Consider the following 24,000-nt stretch of genomic DNA (forward strand, 5'->3'; position numbering starts at 1 on the left):
ACGCGTTTGAATTAAAATGGGAGATTAGATGGTATAACGGGGATGCGAGAAATAAAACTGTGTCACTGAGGCACTGCCAGTAAATATAGTTTTTCAATTAGGTTGTTTTATAGAGATGTGACCTGAAGTCTTGTGCCGTTACAAAGTTTCGTGGTTGTAAGTTTCTGCTTCCTTGGCGAAGGTCGAAATGAAAGAAGACACCGCAGTGACACACAGAAGAGAACCCGTGGATTAAATAAAACCTACACAATAACTGTAACAATCGTAACAAATGAACAATAAAATAGAAGAGAACCCGTGAATTAAATAAAAAGGTTGCTTCGTTGGTGAAGCAAGGAAAAAGCACTTTCTTATATGTCGTTCGTTTTTAAAACAGTGCAGAAGCTATGAGAAAGCTGCTTCCTTGGCAAGCTCGTAAACGAAAGAAGACACCGCAGTGAACACAGAAGAGAACCCGTGGATTAAATAAAACCTACACAATAACTATAAAAATCGTAATAAATGAACAATGAAACAGCGGAGAACCCGTGGATTAAATAAAAGGCTGCTTCGTTGGCGAAGCAAGGAAAAAGGACTTTCTTATATATCGCTCGCTTATAAAACAGTGCAGAAGCTCTGAGAAAGCTGCTTCCTTCGCAAAAGTAAGGAAACGACTGAAGAGACGGCAAGGCAGCTGAAGCGCTGCATTATGGGATCGTAGTTTATTGTGTTACCAGTGCTTCATATCCCCGGCCATTAATAACAATAATACAGTATATAAAATGATCTCGGGCGGATATAATTACACGCCGGGCCGGATGTGGCCTGCGGGCCTTGAGTTTGACACATATGGAGTAAATAGAACTTGAAAAGATATATTTTTTCAAATGTGATCGCAATTCAGATAGAGTTGACGCACTACAGCCTGCATGCCTCAATAAGTCATCCTCCCTCGCTCTTACTTTTTACCGCTCATCTAATGAATACACTGAGTATGGCTTTACCAAAACAATCATTGATGGCGAATAAAGTATCCATTATTCGAGTATGTAGATCGGGATATATATATACATATATATATATACCCGCAGACGCAGCGAGAAGTAGTGTGTTTAAAAAGCTAGAAAAGAAAAGGGAACATTTTAAAAATAACGTAACATGACTGTCAATATACAGTATTTGTTTTGTGAGTGTTACTGAGTGTTGCTGTCATCAAGGATTTGATTATCATTATTTCTTTCAATCAGGTTCGTATTTGTAGGATGTGTTGTGTTCAAGTTACATTCCGTGTTTGTCAATCGCTGTAAAGATGACAGGTTTCATTCATCGATTCGCTTCTTACTGCATCAATAAACAGCTCGCCTCTTCTTCTTTATCTGAGACCTGACACACTGCATGCACGGGTTTTTTACACTGTCTTCCTTTAGCGGACATTGACTTTTTCCACCGTGTGCTTTGTTTCCGCAGTAGCTGGATTTATGAATATGCTTATCAGACGCTTCATATTTTTTGCTGCCTTTTCAATTGTGTAATTCGGTTTTTGTTCAGCGCTCTTTGGAACTGTTGCTTTTTATCTGTGCACTGCGTCAGTTCACGTGAGCCGCTCGGTGTACATGCATCGAGGGTTCCCAGCTGTGCTGGTGCCATCTCGTGCTATGTCCATGGCTGTATTTAATGTTACCTTAGTCCTGGCACTTAAAACTTTCTCTCGCAGTTTCGCTGAGTTTGTGTCAAACACCACCCTGACCATCTCATCTTCCTCTCCATAAGCACAGTCCTTCACCCGTGAATATTTACCCGTGGCAGTTTGCTATTGGATTTGCCGCTGACGGACGCCTTATATGGGCAGGCACTAAATTACAAACGCCAGCGGCAGCCTGTCTATGAACTTAATTTAAAGTGTAGGTTTACATCGTGCTTTGTTTCCAAGTAGCAGAACTCATGAATATGGTTGTATATGTCACTCGCCGCTTCTTATTGTTTCGCTGCCTTCTCAATTATATAATGCATGTTTTCTTAGCGCTTTTGAGGTCTTCCTGGTTTTCTATGTACTGCGTGATTACGTGGGAGGCGTGATGATGTCACGCTAAACTCCCCCCATGGCGTTCAAGCTCATCTCCATTACAGTAAATGGAGAAAAACAGCTTCCAGTTATGACCATTACGCGTAGAATTTCGATATAAAACCTGCCCAACTTTTGTAAGGAAGCTGTAAGGAATGAACCTGCCAAATTTCAGCCTTCCACCCACACGGGAAGTTGGAGAATTAGTGATGAGTCAGTGCTTTGCCTTTTATTAGTATATATATACATATACACACATACATACATATATATATATATATATATATATATACACACATACATACATATATATACATATACACACATACATACATACATATATATATATATACACACATACATACATACATACATATATATATATATATACACATATATACATATATATATATATATATATATATACACATACATACATATATATATATATATATATATACATACATATATATACGTATACATATATATATATATACATATACATATACATATATATATACATATATACACATATACATATATACACATACATATATACATATACATATACATATATATACTGTGGACTGGGACCCGGACACAGGCAGACGGACAACATAGTTCCACCACACACTATTTATTTACAATACTATATACAGTTCAGTGCACTTGCAAACCCCAGTGCGTCTTGCACCGATTCCCCAAAGTCCAGGCCACACTCTCAGTCACCGCGCCTCTCTCTTGACCGCCTCCCATCCTCTCGCCAGCTCTGTCCTCTTCCACCCGACATCCACTCTCGACTGAAGGGGGGCGGCCCCTTATATGGGAACCTGGATGGGCTCCAGCTGCTTCCTAGCAATCAGTTGTAGGGTGTGGCGGAAGTGCCGGCTGCGCACCCGGAAGCCGTCCGGGTGTCCCCTGTTCTCTTTCCCCAGCACTTCCTGGTGTGGCGGAAGTGCTGGGCTCCAGGGTTCCTCAGGCACCTGGGCGCCGCCTGGCGGTGGCCACGGCCCCTACAGGGTTGGGCTTCCAAGCCCTCTACCCGTGGCCCCCAATACAACCAGGGCGATCGCCCCCTTGCGGTCTGGAGGAGGCACAAGCCCTCCTCTGGTCCTCCTGGGCGTCGCGGCCGGGCTGGACCACAGTATATACAGGTATATACACATATACATATCTGCATATATACTTTATATACACATATATATACAAATCTACATATATATATATATTAGGGGTGGGATTCGATTAAAAAAATTAATCCAATTAATTAGAGGCTGTGTAAGAATTAATCTGGATTAATCCTATGTAATCGCACACGTAAATTTGACCCAAATCGCAAATGTTTTTTTTTAATTTAAAAGGGTTTTAGTTGGATGACAGAATCCAATAATAGACATGGACATGAATATTGTAAACTCAAGCTGTTTAAATTTCTGAAAAAAAAAAAGGTTTTAAAATGCATTTGAATTCAAAACAGAAACAAAAATATCATCCCTGGTTAAAATTGGGCAGTCTTAAAAATAAAGTGGTTAAGTACTTTAAGTACATTTTCAGAATGGTATTGTCTTTAAATAATAACAAAAATGTCAACATAAAGTGCAGTTTTTCTTCTTAAAAAAATAAGGCAGAAACATAAAAAGTAATTTAACCAATTTAATCTTTAAACTCTGAGTAACCTTAGCCAAAATTATTTTGTAGGCTAAAACAGTGTGATCATTGAATATTTTGTAATTAGATGTAATTAGAATTACTAACGGTCACGGAAGTCCAATGATCCCCATTAAGAGCCACAAAGTCCGCTTACTGTAATGCATCTAATTTTGCTTGCTTTTCAGTGTGCACAACCATGCTTTTATCAAGGCTTCGCTCGGGTAGTCGTTTGAAATGAAATTTTCCTCAGATCAGTCGTAGGAACGCGCTTTATTCCGACTCTAATATTTTTGTAGCTGTGATGTGTGCATCAATGTAATCGATGTACCAGGAAATCATGCATTGAGAAAAGTTCCCCTTTGCTTGGAATTGAAAGTGTGATTAAATGCGTTATTTTTTTAACGCGTTATGGAGTACATGCATCAAAGTTTCTCAGCTGTGCTTGTGTTAAGAAAAGGAAATATTTTAAAAATAACGTAACATGATTCTGCGTTAACCACATATTTTTCCATACGTCTCAAACCAAGGGGAGGCGAAGGTAAAATGAATCGGCAAGCGCGCGTACATACTCAGTGCATCCCCTCTTGGGAATCAAACCTCGGATTTCGGCGCTAGAGGCGAAGACTCTACAATTGCGCCACGGTGTGTGGCTTGTCTATTTGAGAGTATGTAGATCGGGATATATATATATATTCGCAGCGGAGAAGTAGTGTGTTAAAGAAGTTATGAAAAAGAAAAGGGAACATTTTAAAAATAATGTAACATGATTGTCAATATACAGTAATTGTTTTGTGAGTGTTATTGAGTGTTGCTGTAATCAAGGATTTGATTATCATTTCTTTCAATCAGGGTCGTATTTGTACGATGTGTTGTATTCAAGTTACATTCCATGTTTGTCAATCGTTGTAAAGATAAGAGGTTTCATTCATCGATTCGTTTCTTACTGCATCAATAAACAGCTCGTCTTCCTCTTTATCTGAGATGTGACACACTGCATGCACAGGTTTTTTTTTTACACTGTCTTCCTTTAGCGGGACATTCACTTTTTCCACCGTGTGCTTTGTTTCCGCAGTAGCTGCAGTTATGAATATGCTTGTATGTATCAGACGCTTCATATTTTTTTTGCTGCCTTCTCAATTGTGTAATTCGGTTTTTGTTCAGCACTCTTTGGAACTGTTGCTTTTGTCTGTGCACTGCGTCAGTTCACGGATCCGCTTGGTGTTCTTGTATCGAAGGTTCCCAGCTGTGCTGGTGCCATCTCGTCTGATGTCCACGGCTGCATGTAATGTTAGCTAAGACCCGGCGCTTATAAGTTTCTCTCGCAGTTTCGCTGAGTTTGTGCCAAACACCACCATGACCATCTCATCTTCCTCTGCATAAGCACAGTACTTCACCCGTGAATATTTAGCGGCAGTGTTTCTATTGGATTACAAAAGCCAGCGGTAGCCTGTCTATGAACTTAATTTAAAGTTTAGGTTTACACCGTGCTTTGTTTCCGAAGTAGCAGCACTCATGAATATGGTTGTAAATGTCACTCGCTCGCTTCTTATTGTTTCGCTGCCTTCTCAATTATATAATGCATGTTTTCTTCAGCGCTTTTTTGAGGTCTTCCTGGTTTCTACACACTGCGTTGATAGTCAGTTCACGTGATTACGTGGGAGGCGTGATGATGTCACATGAAACTTTGCCCCCACGGCTTTCGAGCTCAACTCCATTAAATAAAATTCCTCAATGCTATAAGATATGCATCCCGCGCGGAGCTTGATTGTTTGCTTGTCTCTGCCTCTATCTCACCCTCTCTGACATTCTCTGCGCCTGACGGAGGGGCTGTGAGCAGAGGTGATGTTTGCACAGAAGCTGTTTGCCTAGTGGATACGGACGCACCTCTAAGAAATGCCGCTTTATTGCGGTGCTTCCAAAAGAACACTTATTGATTTTTTGATGGTTTGCTTTAATCTCGCTCTCTCTCTGACGTTCTCTGCGCCTGACGGAGGAGATGTGAGCAGAGGGGCTGTTTGCACAGAGGCTGTTTGCTTAGAAGATACTGACGCTCCTCTAAAATGCCGCGGCAAACTTAAAAGCACACATATTGATTTTTTGATTGTTTGCTTTTCTTTGCGCGCGCTCTCTCTCTCTCTCTGAAATTCTCTGCTCCTGAAGAGAAGATCTATTTGCATTCTTTTAATTGTGAGAAAGAACTGTCATCTCTGTCTTGTCATGGAGCACAGTTTAAACTTTTGACTGAAGGGTGTTATTTCATGTCTAGAGGGCTCTAATAATGTTAACAGTGTGGGAGAGTTTATAAGGGCTTAAAATATATAAAAATAACTACACAAACATATGGTTTCTACTTCGCGGCTTTTCATCTATCGCGGGGGGTTCTGGAACGCAACCCCCGCGATTGAGGAGGGATTACTGTATATTAATATATATATATATATATATATATATATATGACAGCAACACTCATCACTCACAAAAGTGACAAAACAATTACTTTGACAATCATGTTATGTTATTTTTAAAATTTTTCCTTTTCTTTTTCATAACTTCTTTAACACACTACTTCTCCATTGCGAAGCGCGGGTATTCTGCTAGTCTATACTAATAAAAGGCAAAGCCCTCACTGACCGACTGACTGGCTGGCTGACCGACTCACTCACTCACTCACTGACTGACTCACTCATCACTAATTCTCCAATTTCCCACGTAGGTGGAAGGCTGAAATTTGGCAGGCTCATTCCTTACAGCTTACTTACAAAAGTTAAGCAGGTTTAATTTCGAAATTGTACGCATAACGGTCATAACTGGAACCTACTTTCAACGATATATACTGTATGGCCTTAGTCGGTAGCTCGGTCGCCGTGTGAGGCGGAGTTGCGTCCCGCATCATCACTCCTCCCACGAAAGTACGTAGAGAACAAGGAAGAGCTCCGAAGAGCGCTGAACAAAAAACGCATTACAAAATTGAGAAGGCAGCAAAAGAATATGAAGCGAGTGACGCATACAAGCATATTCATAAGTGCAGCTACTGCGGAAACAAAGCACAGTGTAACCGTAACTTTAAATTAAGTTCATAGACCCGCTGCCGTTTGTCATGCCTACAACGAATATGATATTTGTGAGATACAAGTTTAATGAGAAGACGCAGGGTTTAAACGTCACTTTTGATCACTTTGTAACAGAGTTAAAATTGCTATAACGGAGTTTAAATTGCTGGTATGCCAGGTCTGAGCTAACATTAAACAAAGCTGTGGACATTGCGAGATCGCACGAGATAGCAAAAGCACAGCTGAGAAGCTTCAATGCATGTACTCCGAGCGGCTCATGTGAACTTACTTTGCAGGACTGGGAAAAGTTAAATTAAGTTCATAGACACGCTACCGCTAAATATTCACAGGCAAATCCACAACTTAATACCAGAAATGCCTGTCAAACATCTTAGAGTCATGAGTACCGATTTAGGTAGTGAACACTTTGATGAGTGAAACCTGTTATCTTTACAACGATTGACAAACACAGAATATAACTTGAACACAACATATCCTCCAAATACGAACCTGATTGAAAGAAATAATGATAATCAATTTCTTGATGACAGCAATACTCATAACAGTGACAAAACTATTATATATATATATATATATATATATATATATATATATATATATATATATACATACATATATACATAACTATACTAATAAAAGGCAAAGCCCTCACTCACTCACTGACTCACTCACTCACTGACTCATCACTAATTCTCCAACTTCCCGTGTGTGGAAGGCTGAAATTTGCAGGTTCATTCCTTACAGCTTCCTTACAAAAGTTGGGCAGGTTTTATATCGAAATTCTACGCGTAATGGTCATAACTGGAAGCAGTTTTTCCATTTACTGTAATGGAGATGAGCTTCAATGCGGTTCGTGCGGAGTTTCGTGTGACATCATCACGCCTCCCACGTAATCACGCAGTACATAGAAAACCAGGAAGACCTCAAAAAGCGCTGAAGAAAACATGCATTATATAATTGAGAAGGCAGCTAAACAATAAGAAGCGAAGCGAAAGTGACATATACAACCATATTCATGAGTTCTGCTACTTGAAACAAAGCACGATGTAAACCTACACTTTAAATTAAGTTCATAGAAAGGCTGCTGCTGGCGTTTGTAATTTAGTGCCTGCCCATATAAGGCCGTCCGTCAGCGGCAATCCAATAGCAAACTGCCACGGGTAAATATTCACGGGTGAAGGACTATGCTTATGGAGAGGAAGATGAGATGGTCAGGGTGGTGTTTGACACAAACTCAGCGAAACTGCGAGAGAAAGTTTTAAGTGCCAGGACTAAGGTAACATTAAATACAGCCATGGACATAGCACGAGATGGCACCAGCACAGCTGGGAACCTTCGATGCATGTACACCGAGTGGCTCACGGAACTGACGCAGTGCACAGATAAAAAGCAACAGTTCCAAAGAGCTGAACAAAACAGAATTACAAAATTGAAAAGGCAGCAAAAATATGAAGCGCCTGATACATACAAGCATATTCATAAATCCAACTACTGCGGAAACAAAGCACACGTTGGAAAAAGTCAATGTCCCGCTAAAGGAAGACAGTGTAAAAAAAACCCGTGCATGCAGTGTGTCAGGTCTCAGATAAAGAAGAAGACGAGCTGTTTATTGATGCAGTAAGAAACGAATTGATGAATGAAACCTGTCATCTTTACAACGATTGACAAACCCGGAATGTAACTTGAACACAACACATCCTACAAATACGAACCTGATTGAAAGAAATAATGATAATCAAATCCTTGATGACAGCAACACTCAGTAACACTCACAAAACAAATACTGTATATTGACAGTCATGTTACGTTATTTTTAAAATGTTCACTTTTCTTTTCTAGCTTTTTAACACACTACTTCTCGCTGATACGCGGTATATATATATGTATATATATATATATCCCGATCTACATACTCGAATAATGGATACTTTATTCGCCATCAATGATTGTTTTGGTAAAGCCATACTCAGTGTATTCATTAGATGAACGGTAAAAAGTAAGAGCGAGGGAGGATGACTTATTGAGGCATGCAGGCTGTAGTGCGCGTCAACTCTATCTGAATTGCGCGATCACATTTGAAAAAATATATCTTTTCAAGTTCTATTTAGTCCATATGTGTCAAACTCAAGGGCGCGGGCCACATCCGCCCGGCGTAATTATATCCGCCCGAGATCATTTTATATACTGTATTATTGTTCTTAATGGCCCGGGTATATGAAGCGCTGGTAACACAATAAACTACAGATCCCATAATGCAGCGCTTCAGATGCCTTGCCGAACACTTACCGCATTAATCAAGTGTAGCTTATGATGCTGCAAGTTATTGCGAAGCTAGCTCACACGATGCTGAAGAGAAAAGTTGATTCTGAAAATAGAGCCTTTAAAAACCGATGGGAGTCTGAGTATATGTTTACTGAACCCGTGTGTCTCATTTGTGGAGCTAATGTGGCTGTAATTACAGAATTTAATCTAAGACGGCACTATGAGACAAAACATCAGGGTAACCTGAATGCAATGCAGAAGATACAGAAAGCAGAAGAATTAAATAAGAATCTGACACTTCAGCGGACGTTTTTACCCGTGCACAATCACAAAGTGATTTCAAGTGAAGCTGCTTTTATGGGAGACACAAATGCACCAGTGCAATTTGCCCCACTTTCCTGTTGCCAAGTAATGTTAAACCAAGTCGTCACTACTACGAATAATATTCCTGTCTGTTTTTACCATTCCTACCAAAGATATTTCTGTCGACTAAATAAAAATTCCTTCTATTTAAAATTTAAATAGAACTTGAACAAATACGATAGTTCATAATATCCACGCAGACTTGCACGTAAGAGCGGGAGCTATCCATTTTAACAAGCAGCGTATTGCACTGATACGAAATAGCTGTGTGTGTATATATGTAGATATGTATGTATATGTATATATGTTTATATATGTGTGTGTGTATGTATATATATATATATATATATGTATTTGTGTGTATATATATATATATATATATATATATATATATATATATATATATATATATATATATATATATATATATATATATATATGACAGCAACACTCAACGATTACATTGATGCACACATCACAGCTACAAAAATGGAACAGTCGGAAGAAAGCGCGTTGCTAGGACTGATCGGAGGCAAATTTAATTTCAAAAGGCTACCCGACGGAAGTGTGGTTTTGTGCAAACTGTGGAAAAAGGAGTTTTCATGTCACGGAAGCACTTCAAACCTTTCGGTACCATCTAAATGCAACACATGTTGCAGCGAGCACAGCTGTTAGGACTAGCAGTATGAGTTTGAGTACCAACAAAAGGTGTTGGCAGCCCAAACCTGATGAAATGACTGGCTTCAGGACCAAAATTAGTAAGTCAACATTGGTCAAACTTAACAAATTCTCTCACAAAATTGATTGCTTTGGACTGTAGACCACTAGCAGTGGTAGAAAATAGGGGGTTAGAAGAAGTGCTACAGTTAGCGTCAGGTGATCCAACTTTCCAACTGCTGTGCCGAAAGAATATTTCAAGTGAAATTCAATAGCTTTATGACACTGAAAAGCAAGCAAAATTAGATGCATTATAAAAAGCTTTGCGGCTCTTACTGGGGATTATTGGACTTCCGTGACCGTTAGTAATTCTAATTACATCTAATTACAAAATTTTCGATGATCACACTGTTTTAGCCTAATGTACAAAATAATTTTGGCTAAGGTTACTCAGAGTTTAAAGGTGAAGCTGGTCAAATTACCTTTTATGTTTCTGCCTTATTTTTTTAAGAAGAAAAATTGCACTTTATGTTAAAATTTTTATTATTATTATTTAAAGACAATACCATTCTGAAAATGTACTTAAAGTACTTAAAATACGACTTTATTTTTCAGTCTGCCCAATTTTAGCCAAGGATGATATTTTTGTTTCTGTTTTGAATTGAAATGCAGTTTAAATGCATTTTTTTTTTCAGAAATTAAAAGAGCTTGAGTTTACAATATTCATGTCCATGTCTATTATTTGATTCTGTCGCCCACTAAACCCCTTTTAAATTAAAAAAACATTTGCGCTTTGGGGCAGATTTTCTTGTGCGATTAAATGCGATTAATCAAGATTAATTAATTACAAAACAAAGCCTCTAATTAATTAGATAAATTTTTTTAATTGAGTCCCACCCCTAATATATATATATATATATATATATATACATATATATATATATGTAGATATGTATATATATATATAGATATGTATATGTATATATATGTATGTATATAATGCGTGTGTCAGCCGCCCGCCGAGGAAAGTTCGCAGGCGGGGGTGACGGACCTTCACCCCGAGCCTCTCGGACTCCCAAATGGACCTGCAGAGGTTCCGCAGGGTCGAAACGATTAACATTTCCTGGGCTGTAGGGGAGGTACAATCTGTTGCCCTGGCCCTACAGTCCTTGCTGAAAGTATTTCAGGTCCTGCAGGAGTCGAAGGAGGTGCTTGAGAAGAAGCTCGGCAGCCCGTGCGGGGCCCTGGCTGAATGGCTTTGTGCCGGTGGAAGGCCAGCCTCCTACCAGCAGGACAGAGCGGTGCAGGGGAGTGAAACCTGGGCCGTAGAGGAAGGGGGGCGGAGCGCAACGGCTGCGGTTATGATCAGTGCTGCTTGCCAGGCCGCCCCGCCCACTACACAAGACGCCGCCGTGTGGACCGACACTGTGCCGGAGGAACGTGCGGAGAGGCAGCTGGTGGATGTCGGCTGCCAACCAACTCCGTCCCCTCTGCCTGCACCGGTCTCGCGGTCGTCTAAATGGGTGCAGGTGGCACAGGGTCTCCCTTCTTCCCATAAGGGGACCCAGACCATCAGTACACCCCAGAGGAAGAGGAGGACCCGGACAAAGAGGTCGGAAACTCCTAACAAGGTGCAGCGTAAGCCCGTCGTTGTGACAGTGCAGGAGAGCTGCGCTGTGGAGGGGCGAACACGTCACAAGCTCTCCCCGGAGTGGCCGAAGGGGCAAGAGTTTCCTGCCTGCTTCCGTTCCCGCAAGGGTCGAGCTGGAGGGGGTCGGTTGTGTTTTACCTGTGGTCACGCTGGTCATGTCTGGAGGGGTTGTCCAAAGAGGACGTCCGAGTGGCAGGGACGTCGGGGCAGCACCCTCAGACCTGTTCATTATGTTTTTACAGGGCACAGCCGTGGAGCCAAGAATGCCAACTCCCTATCCTGGAGAGGACCGGCCCTCGCTGGGCAGGCCGATGAGCCCCACAAGCCTCATCTGAGGGAGGGGAATTGTGAAGGACAGCCGGGTCCCATGCCCGGCAGGGACGCCCCTGCTGCTTATGTTCCAGGGGAGCCGCCATGGACAGTCCAGTACCTCCCCCGGGATGCTTGGTGGCAGCCTCCCTGGCCGACGGTGTTTTCCCAACCACCCGCAGGGCTCCATGGGAGATGGAGTCCTCCACAGCTTGGTTGGGGCCCGGCGTGGCCGCTAGGGGGAGCTGCCTGCTTCCCACAGCCCGGCTGGACGGGCCTGCAGCCCCACCCGGTAGTGCAATTAGGACCAGGTGGTTAATCACCTGGAACGCTTCCGGGTGGGCTATAAAAGGGCGTTGGGAGTTGGGAGGAAGAAGGAGACGAAGCTTGTCTGGGAGGAGTGGTGGAGCGAGGTGGAGAATTGTGGTTTGCTGTGAATTTTGTGCTTTGGGACTGTGTTTGGGCTGTGTGGCACGGGGAAGACGTGTCACACAGCTGAAGAAAAAATAAAAGTAATTGTACTTCTTTATACGTGCCTCCGTGTCTTTCTGTGTTGGGCCAGGCCTTTTCTACAGTGTGTATATATATATATATATATATATATATATATATATATATATATATATATACACATACACATACACACACAGTACAGGCCCAAAGTTTGGACACACCTCCTCATTCAATGCGTTTTCTTTATTTTCATGACCATTTACAGCACTCCATCACTCTCCTTCTTGGTCAAATAGCCCTTACACAGCCTGGAGGTGTGTTTGGGGTCATTGTCTTGTTGAAAAAGAAATGATCGTCCAACTAACCTGACTTCTAAACAACACAACTGCTGGTCCCAACCCCATTGATAAAGCAAGAAATTCCACTAAATAATCCTGATAAGGCACACCTGTGAAGTGAAAACCTGTTGAAGCTCATCAAGAGAATGCCAAGAGTGTGCAAAGCAGTAATCAGAGCAAAGGGTGGCTATTTTGAAGAAACTAGAATATAAAACATGTTTTCAGTTATTTCACCTTTTTGTTAAGTACATAACTCCACATGTGTTCATTTATAGTTTTGATGCCTTCAGTGAGAATCTACCAATGTAAATGGTCATGAAAATAAAGAAAACACATTGAATGAGGAGGTGTGTCCAAACTTTTGGCCTGTACTGTATATATATATATATATATATATATATATATATATATATATATATGTGTGTATATGTAGATATGTGTGTGTGTGTGTGTATATATATATATATGTGTGTGTGTGTGTATATATATATATATGTGTGTGTGTGTGTATGTGTATATGTAGATATGTGTGTGTATATATATTTCTTTTTTATTACTTCTTTAACACACTACTTCTCCGCTGTAAAGCGCGGGTATTTTGCTAGTACTAACATAATTTCCATTTCCGTTTAATGACTTTTGCATAAACATAATTTTAAGTATTTTATAGCTACCATTAATAAAGGATATAAGACATAAACTTGTAAATAGTAAGTGTGACTACAGTTACAGACAGAGCAAAGAAAATCGCGTTTGAAACAGTCACAGATTTCTTACAAAACAATAAATGCTGTGTGTACATGTTGGTGCCCTTTTGAATGCAAGGCATATACCACTGATTATGACACAGTATTTGCGGTGGTACGCCTAACTTTTTTAAAGTAAAACAATAGTTCAGAATTCAATCAGAAAGTTGGCATCATCAATTCTGTTCTGTAAAAATTGTTCTTTCTTTTAACAAATAGCACATTATGATGTTTTTCTACTAATATATCAAATATTACAAAGCACTGAAAACCAACTCCAAGTTCAACTTGAGTTATATGAAAATAAACAGAGAGAAACATAACCTGTAGATCTGCAGTAGTAGTTTGAATACTCTTCTATAATAAGAAAGAAATGGAGATATATAATCTATCATTGAAAGAAGCTCAACAATCCATGGAACTGTCAACACTAGCCGCCTCCTCTCGACAGCATTCAGCAGAACCTCACAGATGTTGACCACTGGCAAAGTCTGTGGGCAGAATAAACAAACACTCGTATTCATGAAGCAACCATATATGAAGGTAAGCATGCAAGCAAAATATACTTTAAATCCTGCTAAAATTCTGAAACTTGCCAACAACAATGTGATGATGCACTGAAACAAAATATGACAGACATCTAAAGTGCATACATTTAAAGGCAAGACGACAGTGCATCTTAATTTGTGTTTTTTTTACCAAAGGCTGCTGATTAGTTCAATTCAAAAATAAAAGGCAGACAGTAAATCATCCTGATTAAAAACATATAAACTTGAGGTTATATGAGTAGACCACCCAGCTGGATATCACTGGTGAAATATTTGTCCATACTTGCAACTATGAACTTGTGATCACAAACACCATAATGCATTATATAATATGTATTGTGCCTGAGCACTGGAGAATATGGTATGTATCATATCTGTTCAAATCCACAAGTTTTCAAAGAAGCATCTGCAGCTCGTGTAGGTTTAGTGAGGGAGTAGTCATGTAGTAGAAGGGGTTTAACAGCTTTCCCCACTACTTTCCTGACTGAGTGCATGAAATGATAAAACAAATTGGCATTAAACTAACCAGCTATATGAGCCTTTTCAAGCATAAAATATGTTTGTCTCATATACAAACACACATCCTATTCTCTAACAAAAAAATGGCAGTAAACAATGCCCACATGTGAAATGTAATCAAAACAGCAATATAATACATTAGACAGACAGTCAATACCTTGCTACGAACTAAAACAGCAGCTTCCTGAATATCTTTAGCTGGTCGTTCCCCTGTTTGGTAGGGCAGAAAGGTAAGAAAACCTAAGAATTTTGCCAGAAGACGAACAGTCAGTAGCACTGAGGAAAAACGCTGCTTCTCTCCCTGCAATATGTGACAGTGACAAAGAATAAGAAATGTATTTCTCTGCTAAATATCAATTACAATGTAGTACAACACATAGTATGGCAAAACATCTCATAATTAGATTAAAACATCAGTGTGACATTTTTTCAGTTGTTAGACATTCCTCAGAGTCATCTAGCTGTTTAGCACTAAATACATCTAAGATCAGAAGCCAGTGAACTGAAATTCAAATGGCTGAATGTAGAACAATCCATATTTATGTACCGTACGTGACATTTCTTTAAGTTCTAATTTATTTAAAAAATGCCTCTTTGTTACTGTTAGATTTATTGACTCATCAAATTTGAAATTAACATTATTCATCTTATTTTATGTAATCTTGTCAAATACATTTTGCTTATCACATTAGCAGAGTTTTTTTTTTAATAAAAGCAAAACAACTCAGATTTTTTTTCTAGTTTTTGTATATGCTTTTGTTGGAGTGCAAATAGCTTTATCAATATTAAAAAACAAACAAAAAACAGTTTGGGTTTATCAAGTTCATATTATTAATGCTGATGCTAATCAATATTAAGTATGTTATGTGGTGATCTTCAATATAAAGAAATTACAGATTAAGCACTTTTCTTGTTTAACAAAAACAAATACAAATTCCAACCTGTTGCTCTACATCCCCCTCTCCTTCTTCTTTAGTGTTGTCTATCCCTATGATATCACTGGAGTCTAGCTGCAGGATTTGTTGGCATAAGTTGTCCATCAAGTGTTGGTTGAGCTGGAAACTGAAAATATTTTATAGAATATGAAAAGATTTCAGTTAACAACAAAATTCCTGATCATGACCACATGTCTATCTAGTTTTGTTTCCGAACAAAAGGTTTCTTAAGCATTTTATCCCTTAACACAATCTCTATCTCTCTCTCTCTCTCTCACACACACACACACCCACCCACACAGCAAAATGGAAAATTAATATACAAACAAATACATTTTACCAGTACATTGTTTCTTCATTTTTCCTTTTTCAGAAAAAATTTCTTTTAAGTGTCTATGGCCTTGAATCACAGGATATAAGAAAGCAGGCATGGTACATAAACATTTTCGTTTAGAGGTAAAATAAGACCGATGCATGGTTATTGTCTAATGAGAACTGATGTAATGGATCAGTTGATGTATTATGATAAATATTAATGTCTACAAAGAGTCTTATGCTGGGAAATGGTCCCACAGCAACGTCCCAAATACATGTGATCAACCTCTAATTTGTGTCATATAATGTTGGTATTCATTTATTTTTTGCAAAATATGATTCTTGAAAACACCATTATTGTAAACAAGAAGCTTATACATAATGTGTTGATTATAACTTAACTTTATATATTTTTTTGATTGAAAATTATCCTTAGCAATTTTGGGCAAATGTCTGAAAAACAACCATAGTTTAGTGTTCTACACACTTGACAGTCCTGGGTCATAGTCTGCACAAATGGCCATTTGGAATACAATTACTGCACCCACATGTCCCCCTTAAAACATTTACCACCGTCTTCTGTGCAATGACTTATTTAGGTAGAAATATTTAAGCGACCAAAGTATGAAATGTTATTTTTCTTCGCAATGAAAGTGCATTAAGAAATGCTACTAGGACTTGCCTACAACAACATACCTTTACAATATTGCATTGTGGCTGATCTCTTTTTATTAGTCAGGTCAGAAATTTCCTTCATTTGTAATAATTCTTGTTTGTGTTTAAGTGGGGTTGCTGATGTGGTTTGTTATAACAATTCTGTATTTCTTGAGCTTCAGTAAAAGCTAAACTAAAGGAATGCTCCTCCCAAAAATGATATATATTTTATTTATATGCCACTTACTCCATGTAGTTTGTAGTGATGATTGAGAATAAAAATTGTTAATCTCAAGCTTTCATGCAGAACAGAGAAAAAAAATGTTTATGATACAATATGTTATGTTTCCTGTTATGCAGGAAAACAAGATAAAAAAATTCTCAGCCATCATGGCTTAAGTAACATACAAAATGAGCATCATTTTTATGTGGAATATTCCTTTAACCCTTGGGACAAATAAAGTACTATCCATATATCATATGAAGAAAAGTAAATGTTAGATCAAAATCTTGTACATACACTATTAAAATTAACACCATATTTATTCACACAAAACCCTGAGAAGTTTATTTAGGTTTCAGTCTAGACAGATAAAACTTTATTTATCCCTAGGGGGAACTGGCTTTTTACAGAAGCTCTTTAAATACATAAATAAATAGACACACACACAATGGTCTGAAAATACTCCAGAATGACTAAAAAGAAAGAAAATTGAAAAAAAGAAATAAAATTTCTGACTTGGCTGTCACAGTTGCAGTGAGGCAGGTCAAAATTCAGATGCAAGAAGAAATCATGATAACAACTATGACATTACCTTCATTTTCACTTCAAAACCGTGCATTAATGCATACTCTCTGGAGTTTGTATTTTTACTACAAATTTACAAAAAAAAGAATTTTTAACATGCAGTTGTTCCTACCCCAAATCACATGAAATCGTTATTTGCAAAATAAAACAAAAAACAAAATGCAGTTGTTTTCTCCCACAACCCTATGTAAACTATATTTTAGTATGTCATGTAAAACATTTGCTCAGACAGCAGTGTGAGAAAGAAAAATAAATCCTCAAGCAATCCACTTAAAAAGTAATAATCATTTGTTACTATTAATTTAATTGAAACAACACTTGTTATAATTGTCAAGTGCCGCAGCCAAGTACATTATGAGATATTATTCTTGCAACAATACCTGCCAGCAGACAGGAGAAAATCTCTGAAAAATTCTTGGTGCCCTTGGAAGGAAGGTGGCGGGCAAGGGCCAGTGATGCTCTGAGACTGTATGAATCGCTCCTGCAGTCTTTTCAGACGACTCAAGTTATCTGTTCCCAGCATGCCTAATACATCAAGGTCAGAAGCATCTCCAGATCGTGAAGAGTGGGGACTCTTACACAACTTTATATTAAAAAAGAAAAATATAAGTTAAAATGGGTAAAAGCACAGTTAATAGGAATATAAAGTAAAAACATGCACAATCAGATTTAATAAAAGACAAACAGACCAAGAGTCTCAGTGACTAAAGGTCCGTTAGTCACTAATATGTTTGTTTTAATTGTTAACTACAAGCAATTTCCAACATCAGTGTAAGCATGTTAGAAAGTAGTATTGGACCAAATAATCTCCTTCAATAGTATGACTAACACCCACACTAAAAATTAGTCCACATGATTTTGCAACTACTTTTACAACAAAAGCACTATCAGCACAGCTGTAGCTATCTACTAAAAAATGAAAATACGAAACACTGTGGCTTAAATTGTGTTCATTTCTCAGAGAAGTCATGATGCAAGTGTACAATTTCAAATCATGTTTTGTCAGTTACAGATTTATGGAATCTCAGAGCATACCACAGGAGCATTTCACACCAACATGCTTTCTTATATTGGAAGGCCTTTATTTATAACACACTGAATTTATTGCAGGTCTTCAAAGATCAAATTTACAGTTTTTCCTATCATTTTGTAAAATAAAAATAAACAAACAGAAGTATTTTGTTAAAACAAAAAAACATCAGTGGCTCTTAACCTGTTAACATCCCAGAAAATTTATAAAATCATGATGTAAAATGTATGCTTATATATCCTGTAGTGCAGGTGATGCTTCACTCGTTATGCTTTAAAATTTGAGCAAAACTTATGATACTTTCTTTTTACTACTTGCAGTATGATATAATGATATAAAATGCTCAATACTGGGACTAACCCTTTGTTTTATATGCTGCCATTTAGAAATTTAATTTGTAAAAATACTATTCATTTTCATTCATATTCAAATTATGTTTAACTATACTTATTAATAAAGCCAAATTAATATACAGTACTTCAGTTATGTTATCTTATTGATTGCCTTACTAAAATTAAAATTACATATCCCTTAAATAAATAAATACCTTTCTTGAATCACAATTCCAGAAGCAGCAGACCAATTACTAACCTGTAGAAGCTGTTTTTGAAAAAGTCGAGCAAAGTGGCAGTGGTTACCAGCAGCATTAAGTTGGCTCACCATCACCCTGAACAAGAATGGTGGAGAGAAAAGTTACAAAGATATATCAAGTTGCTGCACTAGCAGTACGCATACCAAGATGATTGAGGAAATGGAGGCTAAAAAAAAATCTCACATAATAGTACTTAGATTTAAATATTTTTCTACAGTAGCTGTTAAGAAAATGGAAAAATGGAGCAATGATCTATTACAAAAAATGGAATTTTCGTATGATATTAAGGATAAAAAAGTGCTAAGTCATTCGCCTTAACAGACAGACAACATTCTCACTTCAGGAAAGAATATATACACATATTTTTTTAAATAAGACAACTCAGTGATGAGGGATGGGATGTATGTTCCTAAGAAAAAGATGCAATGAGATATGTTTGCATGCTTGTTAATATAAACAGTATAACTAGTTTATGACAATGCACCTGGAACCAATAAATGTAATACTTTTGTATAGTATACAGTACGAAAATTACTTAAACAAGTAAGTAACTCAAAACAGCAATGAGATTTACACATACAACAATCTTCAACCTTTGTTTCTGTCTAAGAAATCTGCTAAATGCAATTAGCTATGAAGACTTATTAGATATTACTTACAATATCAGTCCTAAAGCAAAAGCAAAGCCTGGAGATGCATTTCCTTAATCTTATATTTAACTTTTAAAAAATAAAAACAATGTTTTACAGTTACCTAAATAATGAAAATAAAAGGTAATTGAAAACATGGACTAGTGCAGTTATTTGTTTTAAAATATTGAATGATTTACTATAGCTTGATATAGAGTATAAAAGGAAGAGGTCTGGTGCAAAACATGCCTGTGACAGATCTAAACATACAAGATACAAGAAGCTGAAATTACATCCTTAGGAATGAGATGCAAATCCACTGGCAGAAAATGAACTAAAGTTTGTGCCCAAATTAATAAGAACTGATTAAACATAGTAAAAATCATGTCCAAGGACTATGAAATTTCAAAACAAGACACACCCGTTTTCAAAGATCAAGACCTAATTAAGACTACGCTGTTCAAATGGTTTGGCTTTTAGATGAACCGGAGCTGTTCTTCTTTCTATTATTGCTCGGCAAAGTGCACAACAGTGAAAGCCGAGGCAGACCCTGGGACAGGCTAAAAGGATTTAATCTCTGTTGGGCCTTGGGGCACCTGGTAATTCTCCTGAACAAACTGAAAACATTTGATGGGGGTTACAGATGTGCAATAACAATCTAGAAAATGATTAAACTATTAATAAAAATCATTTTTTTAGTTCTTTATGAAATTGGTATTCTACACAGAGAAATTAAGAGAATTTAAGATTAAAAATTACATATTGTACATGGTGATGGTTTTAGATTAAAACTATGAATGAAAACCTAAAATTGCCCACAGGTTTAAAAATGACAATAGCCCAAAATATGATGATCAAAAAGATGCTTAAGAAAATGCAATATTTACATAAGAATACAACAATCAGCCTCATTAGACTGAAAATAGATTGGCCTTCAATCTTAAATACCTACCTAATTCTGCTCCCAAGAGCACGGTCAAACTCCCAACCAGGTTCTTTGTGATAGTCTTCCCATTCTCTCAGAAGCTCATAGAAAATATCTCTGAAACAAATAAAACAGAAGAAATACATTTTATTATAACATCTTTAACAATAAATTAGTGTATTTTAAGTATTTAAAATGGTTTAAATATTTTTACAAAACTGTAGTTTTAAACAGACGATATACAAGATTATTCACAAATTTAAAAATTAAAAACTAAAAATCACTTAAAGGAAAATAGTCAAGGCAGCGGTTACAGGATGGGTTGGCCATGCACAGCATATCTCACACAGCCTAGTCCACTGTTGAGATGTTCGCTCAATACTAGTCCAGTAACATAACTGGGGATGTCATGATACCATAAGTTTTGTATTCAATACCAATATCAGAGAAATTTCACAATACTTGATACCTATTCAAAACCATGGCAAAAACAAAAGTCACTTTCACTGGCTTTTTAATTAAGCATAGCCAATATCATGCCTTTTTCTGTAACAGAATGTAAAATATAAAAATACTAATAGTAACAGCAAATTTAAAATCCTGCCAAATAAATCAAGTAGATGTCGAGCTATAATGTACGTAAACTTTTATTGGCATTCATAAATATCAAATTACAATGCAAGACTTAAGTTTAATTTATGATAGATATGAAGAGTCCTCAAGCGTCACAGCAAAACTGGGAAGATGTCATGATAAAGCTAATAAAGAATGGTATCATTATGGACTACCTTATTTATCTTTATATGTGCATTTCTTTTTATCCCCCAACATTTTCTGTCCTGTAACTAAATAACCTTCCTTCAAATCAATACTAAAAATAAATATTCAAATATTATTATATACATACTATTGAATTAGTGAAATAATTCAGGACATTTTCATTTAAACAAACTCTATAGACCTGCTTTTTTAACAATATAATTTTAAAATCTGTTTTTCAGAGAATCACTCTGTTAGATTTGTAAAATTTTCTGTTGCAAGATTTATATTTGCATCATCACTGAAGCAAACATGCTAGTGAGAAATATTTAACAGATGACTCAAATTGGTTCAAATTTCAAATGTCACAAATTCCTCACATTTTCATTTTCCAAAACTCTCCCTTTTAAAATATCTTTTAAACATTTGTCATTCATGAAAGGCTTTGTTGTGCTGTTTTCAAAGTATCTCACTGTACAGTAATGATCAAACTTTATTATTGCCTAGTTTAAGTACAAATCCAACAAATTCTGTCCTCTGCATCTTGCTCTGTCACACCCATCACCTGCATGCCCTCTCTCACCACATCCATAAACCTTCTCTTAGGCCTTCCTCTTTTCCTCTTCCCTGGCAGCTCTATCGTTAACATTCTTCTCCCAATATACCCAGCATCTCTCCTCTGTACATGTCCAAACCAAGGCAATCTTGCCTCTCTGACTTTGTCTCCCAACCTGAGCTGACCCTCTAATGTACTCATCTCTAATCCTATCCATCCTCGTCACACCCAATGCAAATCTTAGCATCTTTAACTCTGCCACCTCCAGCTCTGTCTCCTGCTTTCTGGTCAGTGCCATTGTCAGTGAGCTGTTTTGTCTGTATTGCAATGTGCTTCTTGAGAGAGATGTGCTTCAAAGCATTAAAACACTAAATAAATTGTAGCTCATTTACCGGCAGTGGACACGAGTCAAATTTCCTCCTATATCCCACTGTCCTATAAGAATTATTAAGGATGCATGTGATGTGAGGTTTTCTCCTGAGACCATGAATCATTTATGGCAATTAGAAACTGGAAAGATGCTTGCATGGACATTATCATGACTGCATTAGGTCACAGTAATTAAAAGCAATTAATCCTGCCATCTGCAAGTTAATTACAACTCACAACTAACTGATCATGTCATGCACTCTCAAAGCACATACAAAAGCCTAGGTGTGTTTTTTTTTTCTCAAACGCAAAGTGCATTTCCAGATATGACTTCTGGTGTTTTTCTTTTTGACATATGTTAAAGCAGTGCTATAGTACTGTCAATCATTTTAATGTGTAGTTTTTATTTACACCTTTATCACATACTATTGTGCCTGCAGATGTAATTTGTTTACTTGTAGAAACTCATCTTTGAAGTACTTACTTTCACTCAGTACTACCAATTCTGTTAAAAAAAATAGTACTGTTACATTTTCAGCATTTTGGCATTGATTTGGTAATGGAGTATCTGTTCTGGTGACATGCCTATACAGTACATCACTAGTCTGTTTATCTCTGGCAATTAAAATAAAAATGGCTACTTTTTTCATGCTGTAATTCTTTCAAATTATCCCACATGAAACCACACTTTTCACTATAAAAAACAGAAAAACGTGACTGTTACCCATTTAAGTAAATTATTGTTAAATTATCTTTGGAGGCACTCAAACCTGTCATTAAATGTCAATAATAAAAACATAAAGATGCCATACTATACATCGGCCTTTCTTAATAGTGTCTTGGTCTCTACCTGCTAGTGAGAATTATGAGCTTACTTACTCCTTATATCATGCTAGTGTAATATAATATAATATAATATAATATATTTTGCAGCTGTGTGTTGGGGCAGTGGGCTGAAGACAGCTGAGGCCAACAGGTTGAACAAACTGATTAAAAAGGCTGGTTCTGTCCTGGGTGTCAGACTGGAGAACCTGGCGGAGGTGTCTGAGAGGAGAATGCTGAAAAAGCTTCTTGGTATCATGGATAACCCCTCTCACCCCATGCATGCCTCCTTGATGGGTCATCGGAGCACACATAGCAAAAGAATCATTGCCTCCAAGTGTAGAACCGAACGCCACAGGAAATCTTTTCTACCTGTGGCAATAAGACTGTATAATTCTTCCTTATTCTGTAGGTGATCCTTCTCATCATCACATGCTGCTATCTCATTTTTTTTATAGCATAAACACTAGCCACTATTCATTACCACTTGCACTAATAATCTGTAATTTTATTATATATTTGTTATAGTTTTTGTTAATAGTTGTTGCTTTGCACAAATTAGTTATATAGTTATAATACAAACTATTAGTTATAGTTATTTGATATTTTGTTTAGAGTTATTTTGTTATTCTGTTTATTTAGTTATTCTGTTTGCACTATTATTACTGATCTTTTTAACTCTTTATTACCTTATCTTTATTCCTCTTGTTGCACTGAGCATGTATATGACAAAAGAATTTCCCTCGGGATAAATAAAGTTCTTATCTATCTATCTAATCATGAATGGCCACTCATTCCTAACTTTAAACTTTCTCTGTTACAAAAAAGGAGAAAATATTTATACATTTTATCAATACAATTTTCAGATCCAAAAGTCATACACCAAAAAGGTAGACATTTGAAAGTGGTTTCACATTATGGCTCCTTATACAGCTTCTAAATGCCCAGCAGCTAGAAACTGCCTTATTCTTAAATTTCATTTACATTGTGTTAATACA

General features: G+C 37.3%; 1 protein-coding gene across 1 annotated transcript in view; it reads right to left on the bottom strand.

The window, feature by feature from the left end:
- The window catches only part of cdan1 (codanin 1), a 133,759-nt gene that overhangs the window by 54,254 nt on the left and 55,505 nt on the right, over nt 1-24,000 (bottom strand). The window contains exons 9-14 of the mRNA XM_039741475.1: nt 20,524-20,613; nt 18,942-19,017; nt 17,701-17,903; nt 15,550-15,670; nt 14,766-14,909; nt 13,866-14,032 (exon numbers count right to left, since the gene is read on the bottom strand). Coding sequence (XP_039597409.1) covers nt 13,866-14,032; nt 14,766-14,909; nt 15,550-15,670; nt 17,701-17,903; nt 18,942-19,017; nt 20,524-20,613 — 801 coding nt within the window. The remainder of the gene's footprint in view (nt 1-13,865; nt 14,033-14,765; nt 14,910-15,549; nt 15,671-17,700; nt 17,904-18,941; nt 19,018-20,523; nt 20,614-24,000) is intronic.

This window comes from Polypterus senegalus, chromosome 18 (assembly GCF_016835505.1).
Source record: "Polypterus senegalus isolate Bchr_013 chromosome 18, ASM1683550v1, whole genome shotgun sequence".
Taxonomy (NCBI): domain Eukaryota; kingdom Metazoa; phylum Chordata; class Cladistia; order Polypteriformes; family Polypteridae; genus Polypterus; species Polypterus senegalus.